This window comes from Mirounga leonina, unplaced genomic scaffold (assembly GCF_011800145.1).
Source record: "Mirounga leonina isolate KUSES-001 unplaced genomic scaffold, KU_Mleo_1.0 Mir_54, whole genome shotgun sequence".
NCBI classification, from domain to species: domain Eukaryota; kingdom Metazoa; phylum Chordata; class Mammalia; order Carnivora; family Phocidae; genus Mirounga; species Mirounga leonina.
In genome coordinates, this window is record NW_023270812.1 from 2,645,883 (window position 1) to 2,671,359 (window position 25,477).

At 42.0% G+C, this 25,477-nt stretch overlaps 1 protein-coding gene across 1 annotated transcript in view; it reads left to right on the forward strand.

Moving 5' to 3' along the window:
• Positions 1-25,477, forward strand: part of LOC118001802 (sorting nexin-9) — a 61,280-nt gene that overhangs the window by 24,468 nt on the left and 11,335 nt on the right. Inside the window, exons 8-15 of the mRNA XM_034991945.1 lie at positions 37-187; positions 3,708-3,792; positions 6,074-6,199; positions 6,320-6,437; positions 14,599-14,729; positions 18,893-18,996; positions 20,391-20,494; positions 23,802-23,879. Coding sequence (XP_034847836.1) covers positions 37-187; positions 3,708-3,792; positions 6,074-6,199; positions 6,320-6,437; positions 14,599-14,729; positions 18,893-18,996; positions 20,391-20,494; positions 23,802-23,879 — 897 coding nt within the window. The remainder of the gene's footprint in view (positions 1-36; positions 188-3,707; positions 3,793-6,073; positions 6,200-6,319; positions 6,438-14,598; positions 14,730-18,892; positions 18,997-20,390; positions 20,495-23,801; positions 23,880-25,477) is intronic.

Consider the following 25,477-nt stretch of genomic DNA (forward strand, 5'->3'; position numbering starts at 1 on the left):
TTTTCTTCACCGGTGCTCTTCTGTGCCCACCCCTAGCCACCGGTGATGATGATGAGTGGGACGAAGACTGGGACGACCCCAAGTCCGCTGCTCCCTACTTCAAGGATTCAGAGTCAACAGAAGCAGGGGGTGCTCAGCGGGGCAACAGCCGAGCTGGCTCCTCATCCATGAAGCTGCCACTCAACAAGTAGGTTTAAAGGGCATCGGGGAACGTGAACTCCACGCAGAAACAGAGGGGAGATCCAAGGAGGCTTTCCTCTTTTCAGTGATCTGGGAAGTTTGGGGTGTCATTTGATCATTTCTATTTGGATCTTAGCTTTAGAAGCTTATTGGAAGAGTTTTTTTTTTTCTTTTTAAAGTGAAATATTTGTTCTGTTTAATGATCTGCCAAATACTGTTTTTACCTTTGTCAACTCCATGGCACATTGATGTCACAAGAAAGCTAAAAATAATAATATTAATAATAATAACTCCTTTAACTGTTTTCCTATTTGTTGATCACTTACTGTGGGCCAGGCATTGCGCAGAGTGGCTTCCATGAGCTGTCATGTGACCCTCGTATCCCTTTGTAGTACATAGACTCTGTTTCACTATGGGAAGAACTGAAGCCCAGAGAGGTTAAGTAAGTGTCCAGGCTTGCACAGCTGGTAAGTTAGGATCCCAGGCATTCCTTCAGTCTCTCAACTACTATGCCTAGGATGTTGTAAGACTTTGTTTCATTTAGATTTCTCTGAGATGTAAAACGAGAAGAGTTTGGAACAGTATTTGTAGACTCAGTGCCTGACAGGGAAGCGTGTGGGAAGGGGTGAGTGTGGACAGAGCACCGTGGGATTCCCCGCAGGACAGACCTGCATGAGTCTGTAGTTCACACAGGTCAAAGGAGACACAATTTATGACTTCCCTAGGAATCCTCAAATTCTCTTCTTACAGCAGTGTGCTTAATAGAGTTTTTCTAAAACTACCACCACTGTTTCTCTGTGTTCCAAGTCCGTGATTCAGAGCAGGAAGGAATGTTAATCTGTGTCTGGAAACAGTTGTAAAGAGAATGTTTGCTGTGTACCTGGATGTCAAGGTCTGGGTCTAGATCCACACATGGAAGTTTGAGTCCTCCTGGTTCCGCTCTGCATGTTTACATAGCATCAAGTGATTGGATGAGCTGGCTTTTAGCTACAAGTTCTTCCTACTTGTCTATCCACTTCCTTCCATTATGTCTTTTCATGTTCAGTTGCATGCGTTATAAAATTAGTCATTCACATTGACTCTATCCTTTTCTTAGAGTGGAAGGTGAAGTTCTCAGTGTGGTCTGCAGTGATGTAAATTAGCATAAATTACAAGTGCATTGGAACCCATTTTACTGTAAAGTATCTCTCAGCCCCATTTTGACAACGAGGAAGCGCAGACTCCATCATGTGTGTGGCCTAGCGTTCCTGGCTACTGGTTAGGGAGGCTCTGCCTCATGCCCAGGCTCCTGACCCTGCTTTCCCTGCCTTCCTATGCCCCACGCTCACCTGCTCTCCTCTGCTGTATGATCTTGGGAAGTGGGGTGACCCGTTTGAGCCTCAGTTTCCATATCTCTGAAGTGAAGGGGCTGGCTTTAATTTAAAATTCTCGAAAATTTCAGTTCAGGCTGAAACCAAATCAGAGGAATCCTAAATTGACCCAGAACCTCTGAGGCATCCCTCTCTCCCTCTCTCTCTGGTGCTGAGAGCTGTTTAAAATCCTGTGGCTCTTTTTTTATTATTACTATTTAACTAGACTAGTATATAAATGACTCACAACAGTCATTAAAATTTTTTAAAGTATTAACATTTTTCAGCAGTTAATCCATTTTATATGACAGCCGTGTTCCTGTCATGGAGCATAAAGCTTACACTAGGAGAGATTAGAAATTGAAGTATACTCAAGCATTATAAGAATCCATCTTGATAATACTGAAAGAATTAATAAATTGCACTGCTGTTCAATAAGTATTAAATGAATCGGCCCTAGAGGTTTGCTGTGATCCCTAAGAATACCGAAGGAAATGTGAAATGGGACCTCTGCACTCAGAGGCTTACAGTCTAGTTAGGGAATTGTCACTCTGTGTAATCCCCCAATTTTTTCCATCAATATTTTCTAGCAAAAGTACAGGTTATTTAATAAAACTGTTCCAGATTAGTCCATTATGCATTTCGTGTATTCCTATAACTCCTCTGGGTCTTGGAAATACAAATACTTTCTCTAAGGTATTTCTAGTCTGCTGTAATGTGTAAATGGATTATGGTGATTAAGCATGATAAATTATATAGCAGAAGTATGGTCAGAATGTTGAAGAAGCCCAGAGAGAGCTGTACCTGAGGCTGTAGGGAATACTTTCAAAGAGATGATGACATAATTAGAGATAAGTTTAATTTATGAATATATATACTAGGCTCTTTATATAACTCTCTCATTTAATTCCCTCATTCATTTAATTCCCTTATCTTAAAAGGCAGGTCATATTGGTCCCATTCCTCCCAAAAGGAGACTGGAGCTCTAAAGGTCACATAGCTATTAATTGTTGGAGTTGGAATTCAAACCCAAGACCATTCAGCTCCTAGACCCCTCTTTGTTCTCTCGTGTATGAGCTGTGCTTAAAGACTGCCTAGGGGGGCACCTGGGTGGCTCAGTCGTTAAGCGTCTGCCTTCGGTTCGGGTCATGATCCCAGGGTCCTGGGATCAAGTCCCACATCAGGCTCCCTGCTCCACGGGAAGCCTGCTTCTCCCTCTCCCACTCCCCCTGCTTGTGTTCCCTCTCTCACTGCGTCTCTCTCTGTCAAATAAATAAATAAAATCTTTTAAATAAATAAAATAAATAAAGACTGCCTAGGGAAAAGAGGTAAGTCATGTGAGGATGAAGGAAAAGACAGGCCCCTGAGACCATCACATTGGCTTTTAATTTGGTATATGAATGAAATAGAAGTAGTGTAGCTGGTTTTTTGTAGGAATAATATTTCTTTTTCTATTGTAGGTATTTTGCTTTCTGAGGGTCTTTTTTTTTTTTTTTTCCTGTTTATTAAAAGAAATTCTAAAACCCAAATTAATCTTGTCCTCTTTAGAAGTAGTGCTTTGGATGGCTGTATGTTTATTCCAGCTTTTCTCTGATTTTAGAACGTTTGGGGTCTCTACTAAGGAGGAGACTGGTTTTCTTTTGTGTCTTGTAAACCAGTTCTGAAGACAAGTCTAAAAGAAGATGGCTTATGAACAAGTGCTTATGAACAGTGACGGTTTCTCTGGGATAATTGTGGCCTCCTGCAGGGACTATGTTGAAAGACAGCTTCAGTTTGGATACAAATGCTGGCGTGTGGCCACGGCCCCATGTGTTCAACTCCAGGGGCTGTGCTCGGTACTTTCTCCTCCCGTGCCCCGGGGGACAGTTTTCTAGGCTGCCCTTCACTCTCTGTGGTGGTAGAGTGTTTCCGATCCAGTTAAGCAAGTAGAGCACCCATAAATATCACACCTTCTGGAGTCAGACTGTTCTCTTACCAGATAAAGCTTAATTAAATGACTAATTGGCCATTGAACAATCTGATTACATTAGGTTTCATTTACCAGTTTTCCTAGTCCTGCTACATCTGAAAGGCAGAACAAGGTTAAAACTCTTGTATTAAGAATATGTGGACCAGAGTTGTAGAATTCTATAAGGAAAGACATAAGACTCACGCACGGGCATTTATCTTCATGACTAGATTTCCTGGATTTGCAAAACCTGGAATGGAACAGTATTTGTTGGCCAAGCAACTAGCAAAACCCAAAGAGAAAATTCCTATCATTGTAAGTTTGTTCACTTTTGTTTGCTTCCTTTGTTTCTAATTAAGCTCTTTTTATGATATCTTAAAGCTAAGAGGGTTATTAGTCTTCTGGAGGGTATTTTTAACACATTTAATGCTCCAAATAACTGACGGGATGTATTAGTATTGCAAGAGTAGTAAAGATAATTGGCATCAAGTGATGCCTGTTGTTATATTTAGATATTTTTTAATTTTTACCTCTATGACTATTAGTAATTGAACCAACCACGTCTATAGTATATATTCTTTTAATAATTTTTCTTCTCTAAAGTGTCTTGAAGACATGCTGTCTTCCTGCCAACTCTGTATATTTAGCTAATAAGCCCAATTCAAATATTTAGGTTTCTGCCCTGGCAAAGTGCATGCATATTATCCAAATAAGATGCCCTTTCCGGGGCGCCTGGGTGGCTCAGACGGTTAAGCGTCTGCCTTCGGCTCAGGTCATGATCCTGGGGTCCTGGGATCAAGCCCCACATCCGACTCCCTGCTCAGCGGGGAGCCTGCTTCTCCCTCTCCCTGCCACTCTGCCTACTTGTGCTCTCTCTCTCTCTGTCAAATAAATAAATAAAATCTTAAAAAAAAAAAAAAAGATGCCCTTTCCACTGCGCTGGTAATAATTAGTCTTTCCTCCAATAAAGCAGCTGTCAGGTCATAGTAAGGACTAAGCAAATACAAGCTAGGAGTTAGTGACACCATTAAGAATCTCTCCCTCAGAATAACTTGATTATTACATAACATGACATATAGGCTCTCTGTTTTCACCCAAATGTTGATTGCTGATAGATTTTCTTTCTAAGCATTATCTAGTGCTGTATTTCCAGATGAATTCTGGAAAAGAGAACTCTGGCTATCTTTTGACCCTATTGACTTAACCCTGTAACTGTAGGATGGGGACGGGGTTGGGGGAGAGTCTTGAGTGTAATTATCATAGGCCCAAACAAGGAGGAGGAAACATCTGGTCTTATTCTAATAATCTCTAGGTCCTGGGAAACTTGATAAAGTGCAAAAATGATACTGGATTTTTATTATTATTATTATTATTATTATTATTATTAGTTCCTACATCTTTGAAAAGCTTGAAATCCTAGAAACTCCAGAAAAAAGGGCTGTGGCCAAGAGCCCCTTCCTCCTTTTTCCCTCAAAGCAAATTTGGGGTAATTATCTTCTGAGTGGTTAGATTAAAGATTATTTTAACTTTTAAATTTTTTCTTCAGACTTTTTAGTAAATACTGAACATGTATTGTTGTTGTTTGCACTAAATTTAAAACTCCACAGGACTAAAAGCCCTCAAAGGGGACTTTATCACAAGCACGATAGTGTTGTAGCTAAAGTACCCCAGCGTCGGAGTTGTCCCATAAGTGTCACGTAGACCTGGGCCCCCTATACCCTGTAAGCAAGCCACCTGTGCAGGCTCCTTGCATGGAAAGGGAAGCTGAGGGATAATGCCTTCGAGTCTTCAGAAAACCAAGAGAAAGCAGATACGTGGTTCTTTGCTCTTAAGGCACAGTAACCCTGCCCACTAATAAAATGTGAGCCCCTGGATATTGGGCCCTAGTTGATCAGAGTGGCCTCTTTTGGTCCCACTCACTGAGGGCGGTTTCCAGAGATTCCTGCCCTATAGCTTTCAGGGTTTTCTGGATCTGGGCTCCTCCCTGAGGGGTCATAGTAGCTTATTGTCAAGATCTTCTCTTTAGTCCCTTATTAGTAAGATTGTTTGAGCCCTGGTCACCTCCCTGACCTCATAACCTCTGAACTTTCTTACCCCAGCCTACTTTTTCTTTCTTCCACCTTTAAAAAGAATTAGGACTGAGTATACAGAAAGTGAAAGTAAGCATTGAGAAAGTTTGAGGGCAGTTTGACATTGTCAAGACATCCAGGTGTGTAATTTCATATTTCACAAAACTACCAGTCTGTGATAGATTGGAAATCTTTTAAAACCAGCCCTTCGTCACAAATGACTAAGACAACTGGACTAGAGAGAGGAAATTGTGTTCCATCCTACACTCCCCTAGAGGAGAGGGAGACAGACATCTCTTCTCCATGGCCTGAGATGCCCACATGGAGAGCAGAAGGGTTTGTCCTAGCAAGTGTGTCTTTAAATATATAACCTTATCAGGAACAGAGAGCATTCATAGAACTTCACAAAGAGCAAGAATGACCCTCCACAGGACTTGTAGTCCTAAAAAGAATCATTTGATGATTTATCAAATATATTGACTATTTTTCCATATTACAAAATTAACTCTCCCTGAAACGTTGTGTAGGTTGGAGATTATGGCCCAATGTGGGTTTATCCTACCTCTACGTTTGACTGTGTGGTAGCAGATCCCAGGAAAGGCTCCAAAATGTACGGTCTGAAAAGCTACATTGAATATCAGTTAACACCTACTGTAAGTATCGACGTTATCAAAAACAGAATCATGCATGCATTCCTAGCTAAAATTTGCTTTTTTCTTCATTTTCCATAGTTGGCATTGGTAATGTTTTCTTCTCTTTCCCTTGTATTTTAGAACACTAATCGATCTGTAAACCACAGGTATAAGCACTTTGACTGGTTATATGAACGTCTCCTGGTTAAGTTTGGGTCAGCCATTCCAATTCCTTCTCTCCCAGATAAGCAAGTCACAGGTGAGTGCGTGTGACACTCAAATGACAAGTAATGAGACAGCAGAGCATCTGTCCTAAAGTATATCAGTAATGACATTTTCCATCTTCTGGAAGAACAAGATGTAGGAGTTTGGAAAATACTGTACGTGTATATACACTGTATATAATATGTACACCTAACGAGAATGTTTCATGAAATTTCCTATCAGAGTTCTTATACACGTATCTTAAGTTCTAGCGAAGGCATTGTGTCCTTCTTGTTACATGATTTCCTGTAAAAGTAATATGTGAATTCTTTAAATACGAAAAATGACACCTGAGAAAATAGAAATGATCCAAATAGCCTGAAATGGAAATAAAAATGTACGATCCAAATGATGTCGTGCAGTCCAGCCGTGTTGCTTTCATTAGAGGTATGGAAGCATCAGATATAGAAGCCACAGAGCATCCAGGTATTAATGTAAGAAGTTGTCAGGTTTTCCACTCAATTATTTTGGTGACTATTAATATTTAAATGTTTTTGTTTATCATTGATAATGACTCTGTCCTGTTTCTTATTTATTTAACATGTGCTATTTGCCCTGCTCCCCCTGCCTCAAATGATCCTCTGGTAGATAATTCACAGTGCTACCAAAGCCCCTTGTAAATATGCAGTCAGAGAGTATTTGTTTCTCTCTGCTTTGAGAACTGTCACTGATTTTTTTTTTTTTTTTTTTTAAATCTCCAGCCTCGTATAGAACCTGGAGTATCAGTACTCAGAACTCAGTATGTTTGTCTTGGAATAAATATGTAAAGAAGCTGAGCTTTACTGAAGATTAGAAAGAGTTTAGTATGTGGCTAGAAAATTTGCAGCTAAATGAAACTAGTAAGTATAGAAAGGAGAGGATCAAAGATGAGAGTAAGGCCTAAAAGGTCAGCACTGGAGAGGCCTCGAAGGAAGAGCAACCTCGAAGGGCTGACCTGAGCCTGGTGGGAGGATGCGTGGAATCTGTGAAGGAAAGCTTCTTTCCTGGGGGTCAGGGAAGATGGAGAGGGCTGAGTCCTCATTCAGCAGGAGCTGAGGTGGGTAGTTGGAGAGGGACGGGGAGTCTGGCAGCCAGATGGCGGAACCGGCTCTACACACTTCCAGTGTTGTGGAGACAGGTGTCCCTGCCTGCTGGGTGTCCCCTGCACGCTGCTCGTGCACGTGCTCAAGTCAGAGCCGTTCGGCAGGCTCTGGTCCACACTGCTGAAACAGGGCTTTGAATCTGATTCCAGAGCTTCCTCTGTGAACGTACACGATGTAACTCAGCTAGTCCTGAGCTAGAACAAGTTACTTTAGGATAAGAAAGTCACTCTCCTTAAAACTTTACTTTGTGCTTTACTTTGCTGTATGTTTAGGTTTCTGTAAAAATTTTTTTTTTTAAAGATTTTATTTATTTATTTGAGAGAGAGAATGAGATAGAGAGAGCATGAGAGGGGGGAGGGTCAGAGGGAGAAGCAGACCCCCCGCTGAGCAGGGAGCCCGATGCGGGACTCGATCCCGGGACTCCAGGATCATGACCTGAGCCAAAGGCAGTCACTTAACCAACTGAGCCACTCAGGCGCCCTCTGTAAAATTTTTTGAGATGGAAAGTTTTGTTTTTACAGAAGTTGTTTTGATTGTGACCTTTTTTTTTTTTTTCTGGAAAACTTTTCAAAAATTTCCAACTGTGCATAGCTGAGAGTGGGGCTGCATTGCCCAATGGCTGAGACAGCCTGGCTGTCACCTGGGGTGCTCCTGCACGTCCCTCGTGGAGCCAGGTTGGCTGAGTGGAGGCCGCGGCCAGGAGGCCAGGTTGGTGTAGACTGATTGCGGCTTCCTTCCACCCCGAGGGGTCACCGTGCTGATACTCACTGTCCCTCCTTATTGTTTGACATCACAGCTTTCCTTTTACAAATAAATTTAAATTGATTTCCATGAAAACTTCAGTTCTGCCTTTCTCCTCGTTTTCAAATTTCAGTCTGTTTCTTGAGTTTTATGTTCTCCTCTGTCAGCTTGGTTAGCACATTATGTGCTTCATGGTGTCCGAATAAACAGACTAATGAGCTACTTGAGGGTTGTAGGGATTTCTCCTATCTTTTAGGCTTTAATACATTGTTTATCCTAGACCAAGATAATTCAGTGCTATTTTAAAGCATTGTAGAGTCACAGTTCTCCCCCCATACGAAGGTTTGGTTTTTTTAAAGTGCAGGCCCGAAGCCAAGGGGGTGTCATAGAAAAGCAAGAAAGCAACAGCCGCTCAGTCTGAAGAAAGTTGAGCTTTGATTCACTGACTGGGATATGTGCCGAGGAAACCGAAAAGCACAGAAGCCACTTTTATTTCTCCCTTCTCTCGTTTGCCTCCTGCCTGTGGTCCCCACAAGATCATTATTATATAAACTCGCCTCTCACTTACATCCTGGAGAAAAGAGAAAGGAATGCCAAGTAGATGATGTCATGATATTTCTGTGGACTTGATAATCATTCCATGAGAAACTTACAGCTAACATTTTTTATTTGTTGATAGATTTTGGTTTTTTGAGAAATAATATTGAATGAATCTGGTTTTATTCCTGGGTGCAAACTGGTATACTCACATACTTGGTAAAAACCTAAGGTTTGTTGAAAATGGGGAATTAGAAATCCCCCTCCCCCGACCTTCTTTCTAGTTCTCTGGAATCTGGTAGGAAAATCCTAACGAGCACAAAATAACAATCTGAAGTCAGAGTTTGGAAATAAACCAGCAAAAAATTTTTCAGGAGGGATAAGAATCATTAATGAATTAATTAATTTCAGTCAATGAGTACGTTATAAACTCTCCACTCTCTCCTAATGGAGAATTGAGTATAACCCAGGTTCATGTTGACTTACTGGGTCTTTTCTGCCCAGGAGGTGGGTCATCTTCTTTCCAAGGGGTGAGACTTTGTTTCTTCGTAGTTTAAGGTTCTGTAGCACTTAATCTCTACTCCTAGGAAGTGCAAAAATTGAATTGTTTTGAGATACAGGAAATGTCTAGACCCAGCATGCTGTTCAAGGGACACCTTTTAGGTAATGAGTTTTTGCTGTGTGGCTCTGTAGTGCTCTTCTTTTTAAAAGAAATTTGTGCTTATTTTACTTACAATTTCTAAAGGAAAGGCCAGGCTGCATTTTTTAAAATTTATTTGTGAACTTCTATACAGTGAACGCACTCCTTTTGGTGTAGTTTTAAGAGTTTTGACAACTATCACTTCAGTCTTACACCCACCCGGCTGTATTCAACCATCACTCCCCCAGATTCCCTTGAGCTGCCCCTTTATACTCAGCCCCTCCCCTAGTTCTAACCCATGACAGCCCTGATGGGTTCTTTGTCTCTACAGTTTTGCCTTTTCCAGAATATCATTATAAATGGAAGCCTATAGACCGACCTCAAGAAGCAAGAAAAATCTCAAACAACCTAACCTTATACCTGAAGAGCTAGAAAAAGAAGAACAAACAAAGCCCAAAACCAGTAGAAAAAAGGAAATAATACAGAGCAGAGATAAATGAAATAGAAACTAAAAAAAGCAACAGAACAGATCGATGAAACCAGAAGCTGGTTGCAGAAAAAAAATGGAAGCGTACAGAGTGTGTCTTCTGATTGTGGCTTTGTTCACTTGGCATTGTGCATTTGAGATTCACGCATCTTGTGTGTATCAGTTTGTTTATCGGTTCACTCGTTGGCAGACATTTGGGTTTCCAGTTCGGGGCATTTATAAATAAAGCTGCTAGAAACATTTACATACAAGTTTTTGTATGAATGGAAGTTATCATTTCTCTTGGGCGAATACCTAAAGGTAGAATGACAGGGTCATTTGGCAAGTATAAGTGTCACGTTTAAGAAATTGCCTGTTTTCCAGAGTGGCTATTCCATCTTGGAATCCCCACCAGCAGTGGATGAGAGTTTTGGGGGCTCCACATCCTTACTTGCACTTTTCGATACTGTCAGTTTTTCTCTGTTCTAACAAATCTATTAGAGATGTAGTAGTACCTCATCATGGATTTAATTTGCCTTTCCCTTGTAACTAGTGGTATTGAACATCTTTTCATATGCTCATTTCCCTTCCATATATTTTCTTTGGTGAAGTGTCTGTTTAAATCTTTTGCCCATTTCTCATTAGGTTGTTTTCTCATTATAGAATTTTGGTATCTTTATATTCTGGAAACAAGTCTTCTGTCAAATAATGTGATTTGCAAATAATTTGTCCCAGGCATGGCTTGTCTTTCTCTCAACAGTGTCCTTTGCATAACAAAAGCTTTTAATTTTAATGAAGTTCAAAGTACCAATTGTTTCTTTTATGGATTATGCTTCAGATATGATGACAAAAACCTCTTTGCCCTAGCCCAAGTTCCCGGTAATATTTTCTCCAGAAAGTTTTGTAGTTTTAGGTGCATTTTGAGTTAGTGTTTGTGTAAGATGTGTGAGGTATGATAAGGCAGAGGTTTATGTTACGCATCTGGGTATCTAGTAGTTCTCACACTATCTGTTGAAAAGAGTATTCTTTCTCTGTTGAATTTCCTTTGCATTTTGTCAAAAATCAATTGAACATATTTGTGTGGTTTTATTTCTGGACTGTATTCTGTTGATTTATGTGTCCATCCTTATGCTAATACCACACTGTCTTAATTAGTAAATCTTTAAATCGGGTAGTATAAATCCTCCAACTTGGTTCTTTTTCAAAATAGTTCTGGACTATTTTTCATTTGCCTTTCCATATTCATTTGAGTTAGTTTGTGGATATCTATAAATAATCATGTTGGGACTTTGATTGGTATACATACAGTTTGTAATTGTTATATCTTCCTGATGTAGTGACTCTTTTGTAATTATGAAATGTGTCCTCTTGTCTCTAGTGAAATTTCCTGTGTTAAAATCTATTTTGTCTGATATTAATATAGTTCCTCCAGTTCTCTTATGGTTACTGTGTGCAAGGCTTATCTTTTCCCATCTTTTACTTTCAGGCTGTTAGTGTCTTTGAATCTGTATCTCTTGTTGACAACATTGTTGGAGCTTGCTTTTTTATCAGGTCGGGAAACCTCTACATTTTGATTAGAGTTTTTGGACCATTCATATTTACTAATTATTGACCCAGTTAGGTTTACATTTGCCATTTTGATATTTTCTATGTGTCTTGTTTGTTCCATTCCTCCTTTACTGCCTTTCTTTTGTGTTAAATATTTTCTGATGTGCTGTTTTAATTCCTCTCATTTTTCCACTAAATTTTAAAAATTATTTTCTTAGTTGTTGCCTCAGTGGATACAATATGCATCTTTCTATAATGTTACAGTGCACTTCATATTAATACTCAATTACGGTAAAATTCATAGAAACTTTTCTCCAGTATAGCTCTGTTTCCCTCTCTCTTTTTATGCTCCTGTCATCATATATTTTATATCTATATCTGTTATAAATTGAACAATACAGTATGATAATTATTGCTTTCTACAATCTTGTCTTTAAAGGAAATTAAGAGAAGAAATTAGGAAAAAATGCATCTTTTATGTTAATCCATGTATTTCTGCTGCTGTTCATTTCTCTCTGTAAATTTGGGTAATTTCCTTTTAGCCGGAGGCAGTATTTTTTTAGCCTGAAGGACTTCCTCTAATATTTCTTTAATACAGGTCTGCTATTGGTTAATTCTCTCATCTTTGTTTATCTGGGAATGTCTTTGTTTTGCCTTTATTTCTGAAGGATAGGGGTACTGGTTGTAGAATTCATGGCTGACAGTTTTCCTTTCAGCATGATGAATTTGTCTTTCCATTGCTTCTGATCTCCATTGTGTCAGATTCACACACACCCACACACCCACCCACCCACCCAAAAATCGTGAGGCATTTTTCACTTGCTGCTGCCAAGATTTTGTTTCTGTCTTTCAGCAGTTTGATTCTGCTGTATCGTGGTGTGGTTATCTTCATATTTATCCTAGCCAGGTTTGTTTAAAGTTTTCCATCAAATTTGGGAAACTTTCCCCTGTTACTACTGCAGATAAATTTTCTTCTCTCTTCTCCTTTGGGGATTCCCATTACCGGTATCTTGGTGTGCTGTATGTTTTCTGAGGCCCTGTTCATTGTGCTTCCATTTTTTTTTCTCTCTATGCTTCAGATTAGATAACTTCTATTAATCTGCAGATTCCCAGATTCTTTCTTCTGCCATCTTGAATCTGCATTTGAGCCCCTATAGTGAATTCTTAATTTCAGTTATTGTATTTTCAACTCCAAACTTTTCATTTTAATTTTTTATAAGTTCTTTTTCTTGAGAATCTTTGTTTTGATTCCATGTCATGTTTCTCTTTACATTTTTAAACATGACTTCCTTTAGTTCTTTGAATGTATTTCTAGAAGCTGCTTTGTGTGCGAAATTCAGCATCCAGAAACATTAAGGGACAGTTCCTATTGACTCCTTTTTTGTTGATATGGGTCATACCTTGTTATATCTTTGCACTCTCTTAATTAATTTTTTGTTGAAAACTGAACAGTTTAAGAATATATTTTAGCAATTCTCGATTCTAATTTTTCCTCTCTGAAGGTTGTTGTTTCTCCTGTATTTGTTTGGTAAGTAACTTGCTTAGGCTCTGAAATCTCTCTCCCCTGAAGTTCAGTTATTTTTGTGTTTTTTTTAAGTTTGGCTTCCTGGGGTTCACCGTTGTGTCTGTGTAGATTTGTGGTAAGCCTGCCTCAAGCCACTAAGGCTTCTGTCCTCTGCTGATGGATGTCTGTGTGGGTAGGAGGCTGCATTCAAAGCTCAGATAATTTTCAAGTTGGCTGTCCTGGCTTTTACTTTTTTGTAAGCCTTTTTGTGTCTCCTTTACAAGTGTGTGCAGCCACAGAGTTGGCCAGGGGTATGTGGCTGGCTTGGATCCCATCTGGACTCCACTGTTTCTGCACACAGCCTCAGCCTGGAATATGCTTGGCCCAACCAGGCAATCTTGGCTAGTGGAGCCGTTGGCCCTTTCTGTTCCCCAGCCTCTGGATTGTCCCTGCCGCCACCACCGAGCACGGGCATGTCCCCCTGCTCCAGGTCAGGCCAGCCTCTTACCTCACTAGGGGACCTGCAGTGGCCGGTCTTCACAGCCTGTCCTATATGGGCAGACCTTCCATGTCCACCAAGGAGAGGGTGGGGAGGCCGAGGGGCAGTGGGGGAGACAGGAGCAGCCCCATGCCAGACATTTCCATGCTGCAGATTTCCACGCTTCTTGCATAAAGTTCAGCCGTTTTGCAAATATAAACACTTCTCAGATGGCTCTTTGCCTTTGGTTGATTTCCAAAACACTTATTTTTGGTGGCTTCTGTCCAGCTTTATAATTGTTTTGGGGGGATGGGACTAGCTGATTGCCTCACTCGACTGTACCTGGAACTTTCATCTCCAGAAGCCTTTTAACTAATAGTGGTTTTGTTTGGGAGGCTTATAAAAATGTCCAGTGTTCACTTGATGACTGGTATGTCAGGCTTGTTAAGCTGATTTTCTGCTCTTAAAACAGAAATATCACTCATTAAGCTATCTTTTAGAATGGTCATAAGCTCTGAGATGGTAGCTTTTACTACCGCATTAATGGAAAATGGCTTTTTCTATTTTTGGCTTAAGTAATTTAAAAAACCAAACGGAATAAAGAACTCAGTCATTCTGAGTTACTTTTCATAAATACTAAGTTTAAGTTTGTGTATCTGAGATTATATTGCATTAGGACACATTTTTATAAATATAGAAATTTTATGCCCTTTGTAAGAATTATTTATTAAATTCCATTTTCTTGCCCCCTTTCTTGCCCCATAAGGCTTCATATGGTCACACAGAATGGGCATAGTCTTAGTTTATCAAAATTTTTCATACCAAGATAAGATTTGCTTTTGAATTCGTTGAATACTTAGGGATCCTTGAAGAAAATCGCACTTTGTGGCTGTGCTTTTTCTTGTCACAATTAAAAAGCTTGTTAATTTGTTAAATCAGAATCTCATTCTTATAAAGTGTCTGTTGTATCTTTCCTGTGTGTCTCTGAGCATTTGCTGTGTTACAGCTGGTTTTTAGGTTAGTGAGAAATTACCATGGTCTTTACCTTTTACTAAATAATGTTCTACCAAGTACCCGTAGATACAAACGGCTTTTCCTTTGTGATGACGGTAACTCGCTTTACACTGCAGTCTGCATCACTCTTGCTGTGCCCCTTGCAGGTCGCTTCGAAGAAGAGTTTATCAAAATGCGCATGGAGAGGCTCCAGGCGTGGATGACCAGGATGTGTCGTCACCCAGTAATCTCAGAAAGTGAGCTTTTCCAGCAATTTCTAAATTTCCGAGATGAAAAGGTAGGACCTGTTATTATGATAGTCTTAGGTCATATTGAGAATTGTCACATTCACATCAATTTTATGTCTGAAAGTTAAAATTATGTCAGTTAGCTATTTCTCATTTCCTCCAAAGACAAAGAGGGGACAGAAACCTAGGTCTTCACCGTAGGAAATAAGTCACGCTATGTGGAAGAATGCTTGCCAGAATGGTTTTCCATAAATTGGGAATGGATTGGCCCAGAGTTGGTAGGAAGTGAATGATGTGATAGTGTGAGGAATTTTTTTCCCTAGATGCTTTTAAAAATACCCAAACTGGATCCAGGATATTATCCATATGAAGTGAGGGAAATAGAGTGAATGATTTCTTGAGATCCTTTTTTTTTTTTTTTTCTTAAAGATTTTATTTATTTGGCAGAGAGAGACAAAGCGAGAGAAGGAACACAAGCAGGGGGAGTGGGAGAGAGAGAAGCAGGCTTCCCGCTGAGCAGGGAACCTGATGCGGGGCTCGATCCCAGGACCCTGGGACCATGACCTGAGCCGAAGGCAGATGCTTAATAACTGAGCCACCCAGGTGGTGATTAACGTAACAACAACAAAAAAAAATCCTCTTTTGACCTTGCGGTGTGGTAACATCATGAAAAGAAAAGTAGATTCAGAAGTGGACCATCCTTCTCAAAACTGAGTCATTTTTTCCAGAACTATAGTTGCATGTCCAGAGTAAATGCTGGTCTGTCTTTGTCCCCGTGGATAGTCATTCTGCCAATGGCCACGTGTTCTTTGTTGAGAATCAAGAAAACATTGGCTGTTTGACATCTCATTATTGTCTGCTTTGGAAATAGTTTTCTCTCTCTCTCAGTAAGCTTTTACTCTATAGTGTATCTTTTTATCCTGTAAAGATGGTTTCTCCATACTTCTCTCATAACAAATATTACATATCTTAGAAAACAGTGCAAAGAATAAAAGCGTAAGTTAGCTCAGATGCCAACAGCAGATACAAAATAAGTTAGAATCCTAGAAAAAAAGTCATGAGATCATTTTCATGTCTAATCAAATACTAGCATATTAAATACTTTGTTGGAACTTTCAGACAGATTTACTTGCTAAACTGCTTTGTAGTACTTTTCCCTTGTTAATGTGAACACATTTATAATAAGTATAAATAATCTGGCTCTGTGTATGCTTACAGACATAGGTGTACACGTAATGTAGTATAAAATATTTGGGCCTTATTCTCAGTTGCTGCTTATTTCTAGAATTGGCAGGCTCATTTGAGTGGGTTGCATGTAACCAGGCCAGGAGCTAGGAAACAGGGAGGTGCTTCAGCATTTTTTGTCTAGATCGTAGCTCTGGCCTTGCAAGGTGCCCTGGAAAACTGATTTCTCTGGTGAGATGTAATGTTCAGCCATAGTATGCCCTGTAACCATATAGTGGTGAAACTAGGTACTTTGAGTGAGTTACTTTGTAAACTACATGGAATCCCCTCCCAAGTTTGTTGCCTTTAACAAAAGTCCTGATTTTCCAAAGATTTGATTTAGAAAGCACTTCTAAAGATTGTGTCTTACACAGAATATTATTATTAAAAATACTAATACATCTAGACACTGGGGTTTGGGTGGATTTGATACAATAGGAAAAAGAAAGAACTTGGAGTCAGGGCTCTGCTTCTAGCTCCTACTGTGATCTTGGCCACGGCATTGAATCTCTGGGTCATAGTTTCCTCACCTGCTAAATGACTGTGTAAAACTAGATAATCACTAAAAACTGGGATTCTTTGGCCAGAAGTAGCTTGTGTAGATGGATGGACATAGTAAGTTTTCTGTTACTAGAAATAAGTGGTTAGTACGATAGCTGGATATAAGACATTACATATTTACATACCAGCAATAAATGAAAACAAAATGAAAGTCTAAAAAAAACTATCAGAATAGCATAAAAATATATCTAGGAATAGTATAAGAAAATGTACAGAAAAACTCTACATAAAAAACTATGAAACATGTTTGAGAGAAATAAAACCTGGCTAAGTGTTCCAATGCTGTTTCATGGATTCACAAGCAGAAGAGATGCTATACATGTGGAAAATCAAAGCACTAAGAATAGCCAAAGTACTCTTGAAAAAGAATGACGTGGGAGGGGGGCTTTATTGGATATTAAGACTCATTACAAAGCTAAAATAATTTTAAAAGCATGGTATTGGCATAAGGATAGACCATGGAACAGAATAGAGTTGGATGCTTGATTCATGGCAAAGATGGTGCCAAGAACAGTGGAGATAGGACAGTCTTTCCAGTCAATGGTGCCGGATCAACTGGATGGGGTCATTGAGGAAAAATGAGATTTGGTCACCACCTCACGACAGTCTACTGTTGATTTTGTTAGGGATGACACCGGAATCGTGGCCCTGTCTATTAAAGGTATTTATAGGTGAAATGATACTATGTCTGGGACTTCCAATAAAATCAGCAAGAAGAAAATAAAAGGTAGAATGGAAGAGAATAGAAAAACCAAGACTGGCAAAATGTTGATACATGTTGCAGCTGAGTCTGGGTGGGGGTTAGACTTTTCTCTGTACTTTTATACGTGGTTGAACGTTTCTGTTGTATAAAGTTTTTTTTTTTTTAAAAATCAGTTCCAGGTGGTTTGAAGGTCTAATGTGAAAGGCAGCATAATAAAGCTTCAAGAAGGTTACATAGGGGAATATCTTCATACCCCTAAGGTAGGGAAGGATTTCTGAAATATGACACGAAAATGACTAGTCACACAGGAAGAGGGTGATAAATTAGACTACATTAAAACTAAGAACTGCTGTGTATCAAAGAAAGCCTTTAAAAGTGAAAAGCAAGCTAAAGATCTGAACATACAATAACCAACAAAGGGCTGCATTTTGGAATATATGAAAACCCATACAAATCCATAAGAAAGATAACCCAGTAGAAAAGGAGATTTGGTGTAAGGTACCTCACGAAACAAAGTGTCTCAGTCATCAACAGATATGTAGCAAACTACTTAACCTCATTACCTCATTAGTCATCAAGCAAATGCAAATTAAAACTACAGTGAATGCCACTGTGCACCTGCCGGAATGGCTGACATTAGAAAGACTGACCAAACCAAGCTCTTGGTGGGCTGAGGAGCTTTCAGGCACTGCTGGTGGGTGTGAAATGGGTAAGACCAGTTTGGAAAACCACCTGGCATTACCTGCTACAGCTGAACGTTTTCCACCCAAGCACACACCTGGCAAAAGGGTGCACGCGTGCACCAGGAGTCGCGTACATAGCAGCTGTACTCGTCACCTGGCGGGGCCTGGAGGGATCCCAGTAGCAGGATGAATGAATAAACGGGGGGGAATGCACACAGTGGAACGTTGTGCCACGGTGGAATCCACGGACGGCAGCCTGACGGCACTGTGGCCATAGCTCCTGAGCACAGCCTGAGCCCAAGAAGCCAGACACAAGAGAGTACGCGGAGAGTGGCCTTTGTTCAGAAAAACTAGCAGACCCAGATGAGGGACATGTGCTTAGACGATGAGACTTGAAAGGAATGTGAGGAACTGGGCAACATTAAAGAGCGGATCCTGGTCACCTCGGTGCGGGAGGGAAGGGGAGGTGATTGGGAAGGGGCAGGAGGGGGCTTCTGGAGTGCTTGCTTTTTTCCCTCGGCCTTGGGGTAGTTCCCCATATATCAAGTTGTGAGAACTGGTTGCTGTGCACTGTTGTTGGGGCACTTTTCTGTGGATGGATGGATCTATATAGGTAGATCTTGCAAAAATACGTTTTGTTTTTTTTTCAGTAGCGCATATCACTGGCTCCTGTCTTGTGTTTTAGGAAAGCTTTCGTCTTTTTAAGAAAACCATTTAACCTAAACTTTGAGGCACTTGGTCGGGACTCCCAGGGGTGCTGAGCTCGCTGTGTTAACGTCGCCGTGCGCTGGGAGAGCAACGGGATGGAATTACCTCCCCCCAAAGGGACTCGGGCTCCCAGGGACCACTCTGCACGTCGGCACTGTCCGTGTACTGACATTACACTGGGACGTGCAGACACCCCACGGTGCAGAGGGTGATGGCGTGGGAGCTGCTGCCAAAAATCAGAGCTAGTCAGTCAGTGAGCCGATTGCACTAGGGAGTTTGAAAGACCAGTTTGACTCCGCTCTCCACTGTGACATTATAATGTTCTTATTTGCAGGAATGGAAAAGTGGAAAGAGGAAGGCTGAGAAAGATGAGCTGGTGGGAGTTATGATATTTTCCACCATGGAACCAGAGGCGCCTGACTTGGACTTACTAGAAATGTGAGAGCTCTTGTCACACCTGCCTTCTTCCCAGCCCGTGTCCCCCTCCCGTGCGTGCAGGCCGCAGCCACAGTGCAGGGTGCGACCGTGATCGCGTGGGGGCCACGGTCAGGTGACCAGGAAGACTTCGCTTGCACGGGAAAGCATGGTCTTTCTAGCCATAGCATCAAAGTCTGCTTCCTTTTTACCTTGAAGTCCGTGGTTTCTTAGCTGACATGGAAATTTCTAGTCGTATCTAATACAGCACGGTAAGACAAAGTAGCCCAGGGCCAGCGCACACCCACGTAACAGTCAACAAGGCAGAAGTCTCTGAACATCGCCTTGAAGGAAGCAAATCTCTAACCTGCTTTTTTGTGCTGTTTTTCAATTTGTTGTTTTTAATTATGTAATTTTTTTAAATGTAGGTTGGTTGAAAATCAAGTAGTTCCTTTTCTATGTAAAGGCTATCAAGAAATCTTGGGGTTTTTGTTTGTTTTTTTTTAAGAAGTTTTTTTTAATAAAATTATCACTTACGTGTTACCAAACGTAAGAAGAGAAGAAAAAAGAAAAACACAATCTTGCAACTACCCAGAGAGAAAAATCAATGTTAATGCGTTGGCCTAGGTCTGTAGTCTTCTGAAACGTCCTCTGCACATATGTATCTCAGGGAAAAATTGTTTAAAAAGGAAAGACCTCACACTGTGCATTCTGTCTTCTAATCTGTTTTTGTTTTTGTTTTTGTTTATTTAACATGATACTGGGATGAGTTTTTCAGGTTGGTACTTTTTACATCCTCTAAGAACTGAGATGTTCAGTATCACTTACCTGGTTGTGTCCAGGTTACCTTCGGTTCGCTAAAGTACTTGCTGGAATGCATGAAGACCCACTCAGTACCTCCACTGATAGAATTCCACTCAATCATATGTTCAAGAAATCATGATTTTATATACTTTAGAATAATTTTAGTTAAAAGTCACAGGGAATTGAGAGGGGAAGGGAAGGAGTTAAAATTTAAATGGCAGATTTTTAAGTCATTCTTTAAAAATCTGTTGTTTTTTTTAAAGATTTTATTTATGTGAGAGAGAGAGTGAACATGAGCGGCAGGCAGAGGGAGAGGGAGAAGCAGGCTCCCCGCTGAGCAGGGAGCCCGAAGGGGGGCTTGATCCCAGGACCCCAGAATCATGACCTGAGCTGAAGGCAGCTGCTTTACCGACTGAGCCACCCAGGCGCCCCTTCTCTAAAAATCCGAATCAAGCCTGGTTAAAGAGCAGTTGTTACAATGCAAGAAAATAAGTACCCGCGGTTACGTTCGGCGGGAGTCTTCCCCGACCGTGTTGATTTTTCTCCTCCTCCTCATCACACTGACCATTTGGTAGAAGAGTCAAGGACATGCCTTCTTGTGTTTTGCCCCACAGAGAACAGAAGTGCGACGCCGTCGGTAAATTCACCAGAGCCATGGACGACGGCGTGAAGGAGCTGCTGACAGTAGGACAGGAGCACTGGAAACGGTGCACGGGACGTAAGTGCCGTCCTCACGCCAGCTCTGGGCCCTGGTCGTGGCGGTGCACGCTCGGTCTGTGGCCTTCACCGCACTGAGGAGCCGTGCGCTCAGACGCAGGTGCCTTAGTGAACTGAAGGAATGTCATACCCACAGCCCGGTGGCAACCTCACTTGTCAGCCCTACTCAGACAGCAGAGAATCGACTCCAGCAAAGCCAGTTCAAGAACTTGCATAAAACACCGTGTTCCCTTAAGTGTTTCTAGTTATTTGGGGTTTGTAATCTACGGACCATTAATCTTTTCTGCATGTGTAGAGAGTACTTGTTATTTTTAATCTCATGATTGTACTTTTTAGGCTTTATCCATTTGGTAAGTAAGATGTTGTATACAGAATCTTCCTCAACTTACGATGGGGTTGCATCCCGATAAGCCCATCCTAAGTGGAAAATAGCCTAAGTCGAAAATGCGTTCAATACACCTAACCTCCCAAACACCACAGCTTAGCCTGGCCAGCCTGCCCTTGGGCAAAATCATCTCACACAGGGCCTGTTTTATAGTAAAGTGTTGAACATCTTGTGCCGTACTGAAAGGGAAGATCAACAGAATGGCTGTCCGGGTGCAGAGTGGTTGTCAGTGTGCTGGTCGCTGACCCCCGTGGTCGCCGGCGGGTGAGGCTGCCGCTGCCCAGCATCACGGACAGGGTCCTCCCACAGATCATAAGCTCGGGACAGGAACCAAATTCAAAATTCCAAGTACGGTTCCTAGTGAATGCATATTGCTCTGGCACCATCATGAAGTCAGATTGTTAAGTCAGGGACCATCTGTATTTGCTACAGCCCTAATTTTTTTTTTTTAAGATTTTATTTATTTATTGGACAGAGATCACAAGCAGGGAGAGAGGCAGGCAGAGGGAGATGCAGCTGAGCAGGGAGCCCAATGCGGGGCTCGATCCTGGTACCTTGGGATCATGACCTGAGCCAAAGGCAGACACTTAACCGACTGAGCCACCCAGGTGCCCATTACAGCCCTAACTTTTAGGAAAGGCCAGGATAGTTGGCTGTGGAAAGCATGAGCTGGGTCAGACTAGGGGCAACGTGAGCCTGGGGGGCCCTGCCAGCCATGGCTTCTACCTGCTCTTTCCATGTCCTCGAGGACTTCTTATCCCCACCCCCACCCCAATCCCCCCTTCCCTTTGTGTCTAGACTGTCATTCTGCTGACCTATGTTGTCCTGTATTCCCTGGCCCCTCACGTCACGTAGTCCAGGCAAGGAAACTGTCACTGCCAGCCATGGGGGTCACACCAGCCAACTGCCCTCCCACCTCGGAGGTGGGCCTCGGAGGACAGGTCACCACTGCGGTTCTGTTCACATGGTCTTCGAGGGCCAGAGACGCTCAGGAGTTTTCTCCCCTGTCCACCCGTCCCGTCCTTATCACCAGCTCAGCCGCCTGAGTCCCAGAGAGAAAACTGAGCTCTAGTTACCCAGAAAGTGGTGCTGTGAGTCCCTGACTCAGTAACCTAACCTCATATGAAGGCTAGTAGGCTAGCCATAAGGCTGGTATCTAAGAATTTTCCGGCCTTCAACTCGTACACCCTACAAGAATACCGGTTGTATTCAGTTTTATTTTGTTTTTCTCTTAAAAGTGGCTTCTACTTTGAATAATAAAGCTAATACATACCCACTTTTAAACTGTGATACTCAGCATAGGAAGGAATTTAATTATCTGTTTTGTAAAGATTTATTAACAAATGATATTTTTCTTCTAAAGAAGGGAAAAAATAAAATTTGAAGTCAAAAAATAATTTTAATGAGTAAGAAACAATGTGGGGGCGCCTGGGTGGCTCAGTCAGTTGGGCGTCTGCCTTCAGCTCAGGTCATGATCCCAAGGTCCTGGGATCGAGCCCCGCATCGGGCTCCCTGCTCGGTGGGAAGCTTGCTTCTCCCTCTCCCACTCCCCCTACTTGTGTTCCCTCTCACTGTATCTCTCTCTGTCAAATAAATAAATAAAATCTTAAAAAAAAAGAAAAAAAGATAGAGCACAGTTAATAGCAATATTAAGATCCATTAAATCCAGACCTGAAACTAAGCCTTATCAGGAGTTGGCAGACTGTGGCCTGGAGGCCAGATCTGGCCTGCTGTCTGTTTTTATAAAGTGGAACACAGCCAGGCCCACTTCTGTACGGATTACCTGTGGCTGCTTTGCTGTTACAGTGGCAGAGTCAAGTACTTTCAATTTTAAAGAAACCTGTGGTCCCACAAAGCCTGAAATATTTACTGTCTGGCCCTTTGTGGAAAAAAAAGGTCCTGCTTCTCACTGAATGATCCTCTACCATTCACATAATACTCGACATCAACAAAACCACTCGCGGCGGCGGGCCATCCGTTCGTGCTCGAGAACAGTTGCTCCATTCTCATGGCACGGAAATACGATGCCATATCCTAAATATAGCACTAATTAGGCCTGAAATGGGAAAGTACACAAATGCAGCATTAGAAAACAAAACGCACCGCCCTCCTTTGGTCACAGGGAGTCAACTCATGAATAAAAAGGGGAGTGACGCTTCTGTTAGTGATTTCATTGTAAAATAATTAATTTTAATTGATAATTAAGAGCTTAATAATTAAGCTCTTATGAGACCATAATAATAGTAAAGCATTGAAATCTGTATGTTCTTTGAAAGCTAGAAGGGCCCGCAGAGATCATTTCGTTAATCATGTTATACAGTTGAGAAAGCTCAGATCCCTCCTCCCTGGTCCTGTTGAGTCCTTCTGCCATATTTTTCTCCACACCTTGTTGCCTTCAGTTTTGCAAATAATCATTGATGCGTACCTAACAGTGGGGAAAGCAAGGCGTTTGGAATCACAAGTGCCACATCCACCATTTATTAGCCATGCGACCCTGGGCAAGTCAGTTTACTTAGCTGAGCCTTATTTTCCTAACCCACGGAATGGAGATGGTGTGTCTGCACGCGGTAGAGGGGTTGTCCTGGTGATCACCTAGGACTCGGTGCAAGTGCTTGGTCAACTAGAAACCCTCTTCCAGATGAGCTCCCAGGTGCTTCAACTTAACGCTGTGAGTGAGGATGTGGGGCCAGGGTGGTAGTTCGGAATGAGAGCATCCGGCCACGAACTGAACAATCAGTTAATAAATTTCTTTGAAAAAAATCATGAATTTAAAAAAGCCAGTGATTTTATTAAAGAATATAGACTCTTTTGAGTCACTTCCAATTTCTTTTATGACAAAAGTAATCACTTTCAGGAAATAGTCAAATCCCATTCCTGTTTGCTCAGAGGACTAGTTAACAATGTCTTCTTCTTTCTCTTTCAGCGTTACCCAAGGAATATCAGAAGATAGGAAAGGCCTTGCAGAGTTTAGCGACAGTGTTTAGTTCCAGTGGTTATCAAGGTACGGCTGTATTTATTTATTCTTCGGGCCCTTAGTGTCTTGTGCGGACCAGCCACCCCCTCGGGCTCTTGGAAGCACACAGAAACTCTGCAGCTAGGGACCTTTGTCACCGACACTTCAGCCGGCTAGGCTGCCCCACTCAGTACTTCTGTACCCTCACCTTAACTACTTTTGAGAAAAGTGGAGCGTGGTTGTGCTCTGTGTTTCTTGCTAGCTTCTTAGCCTTTCTTTGCGCTCAGAGACCGCTCTTGTGTTGCCCTGGAACAGGCAGCTATGATAAGTCACCCTCTGCCCTTGCTTTCATGTCTCTTCCAACCTCAGAAGTCAGGTCCTCCTGTTACAAAGGCCGGAATTTGTCAAGGCCGTTTGGAGGGAACATTTTGACTAAGTAACAAATTCTCGTTGCCTTAGGTCTCTGCGTGACCTAGAACTATTCTCAGCTGTGTATGGGGCGTCTTACGTACCATACTGTGCATCTTACCTGTGGTGTCTCGGATTCATTGTACTTTTACATTGACAGCACTTGTGAGAACAAGCTAGCTGTTCTCCTTTCTATTTTGGTTTACTTTTGCTTAGTTTGCTCAGTGGAGCAGGTAGCAAGTAAAAGTATTTGTCAGGTGAGTGGCACTTACTAAATTTACATGTGTCCAATCACTTACAGAAATGGCAGAATTGGTACTTTGGCCATGGTGTTTATTCTGATAGGGAAGACAGTCTGTGGAGGTCAGTGTCTGAGCATTTTTAGGAACAAGAAATGAGTCTCCCACCAGAATGGAAGATTTGGGGCTCCCACATAAGAATATTTCTTTTTGTCCTGGCTGAATTGTGTCTTATAATCCCAACTTTTAGATTGGATGGGAGCCCTGAGGATTAGTTCATCTGGCCCCCTCATGTTCGAGATGAGGAACGTAGACCTGGAACGATCAGCCTCCTGGCCAGGGTGCCACAGGGGGTTGACGGAGGAGCCAAGTGTAGGGCCACCCCCATTGCTTAGGTGCCGGCAGGACTCCCAAGAGCACTCTCATCTTTGTGCTTCTCTAGTATCTTGACGGGTGGAGAGCTTGTGTTCTGAAGATGCTGGACCCCGATCAGTGTCCCATGTCAGAACTCACCTGAATCTCGCCTTCCTTAAGCCTCCCCCCAAGAGCTCTCTGTCCTCCAGCCCTGCCCCCGCTTCCCGCCATCACCCCTTAGTGCACAAAACCCCTGTGGGAGAACTGGCTCTGCATTTGGGGCTCCCCCAGGTTCTGGTCCCTCATACCAGCCCCCATGCATCTGGTAAAAGCAGAGCAGAGCCTCCCGTCCCAGCCAAGTCCCTCTGCTGTGGAAGGCGCCCTTTTCCTCCGCTCTCCCCCGGCCTCCAGACCCGACAGCTTGCCTAGGGTGCAAGGCTCAGCCCTTTCTGAATTGAGTTCCTTTGGGTTTCTTCATTCCCACAGTGCTTCCGTGACTTTACAGAGAAATATGATGGTTTAGTTTATTTGGTATTATTACATTGAGAGCAAGGGTCTTGGCAGTTGTCCCCATGCTAACTGGAAATGGAACCGCTCCAAGGTGAGATTGTAAGCCTAACAATGATCCTTCCAGTAGCATGGACC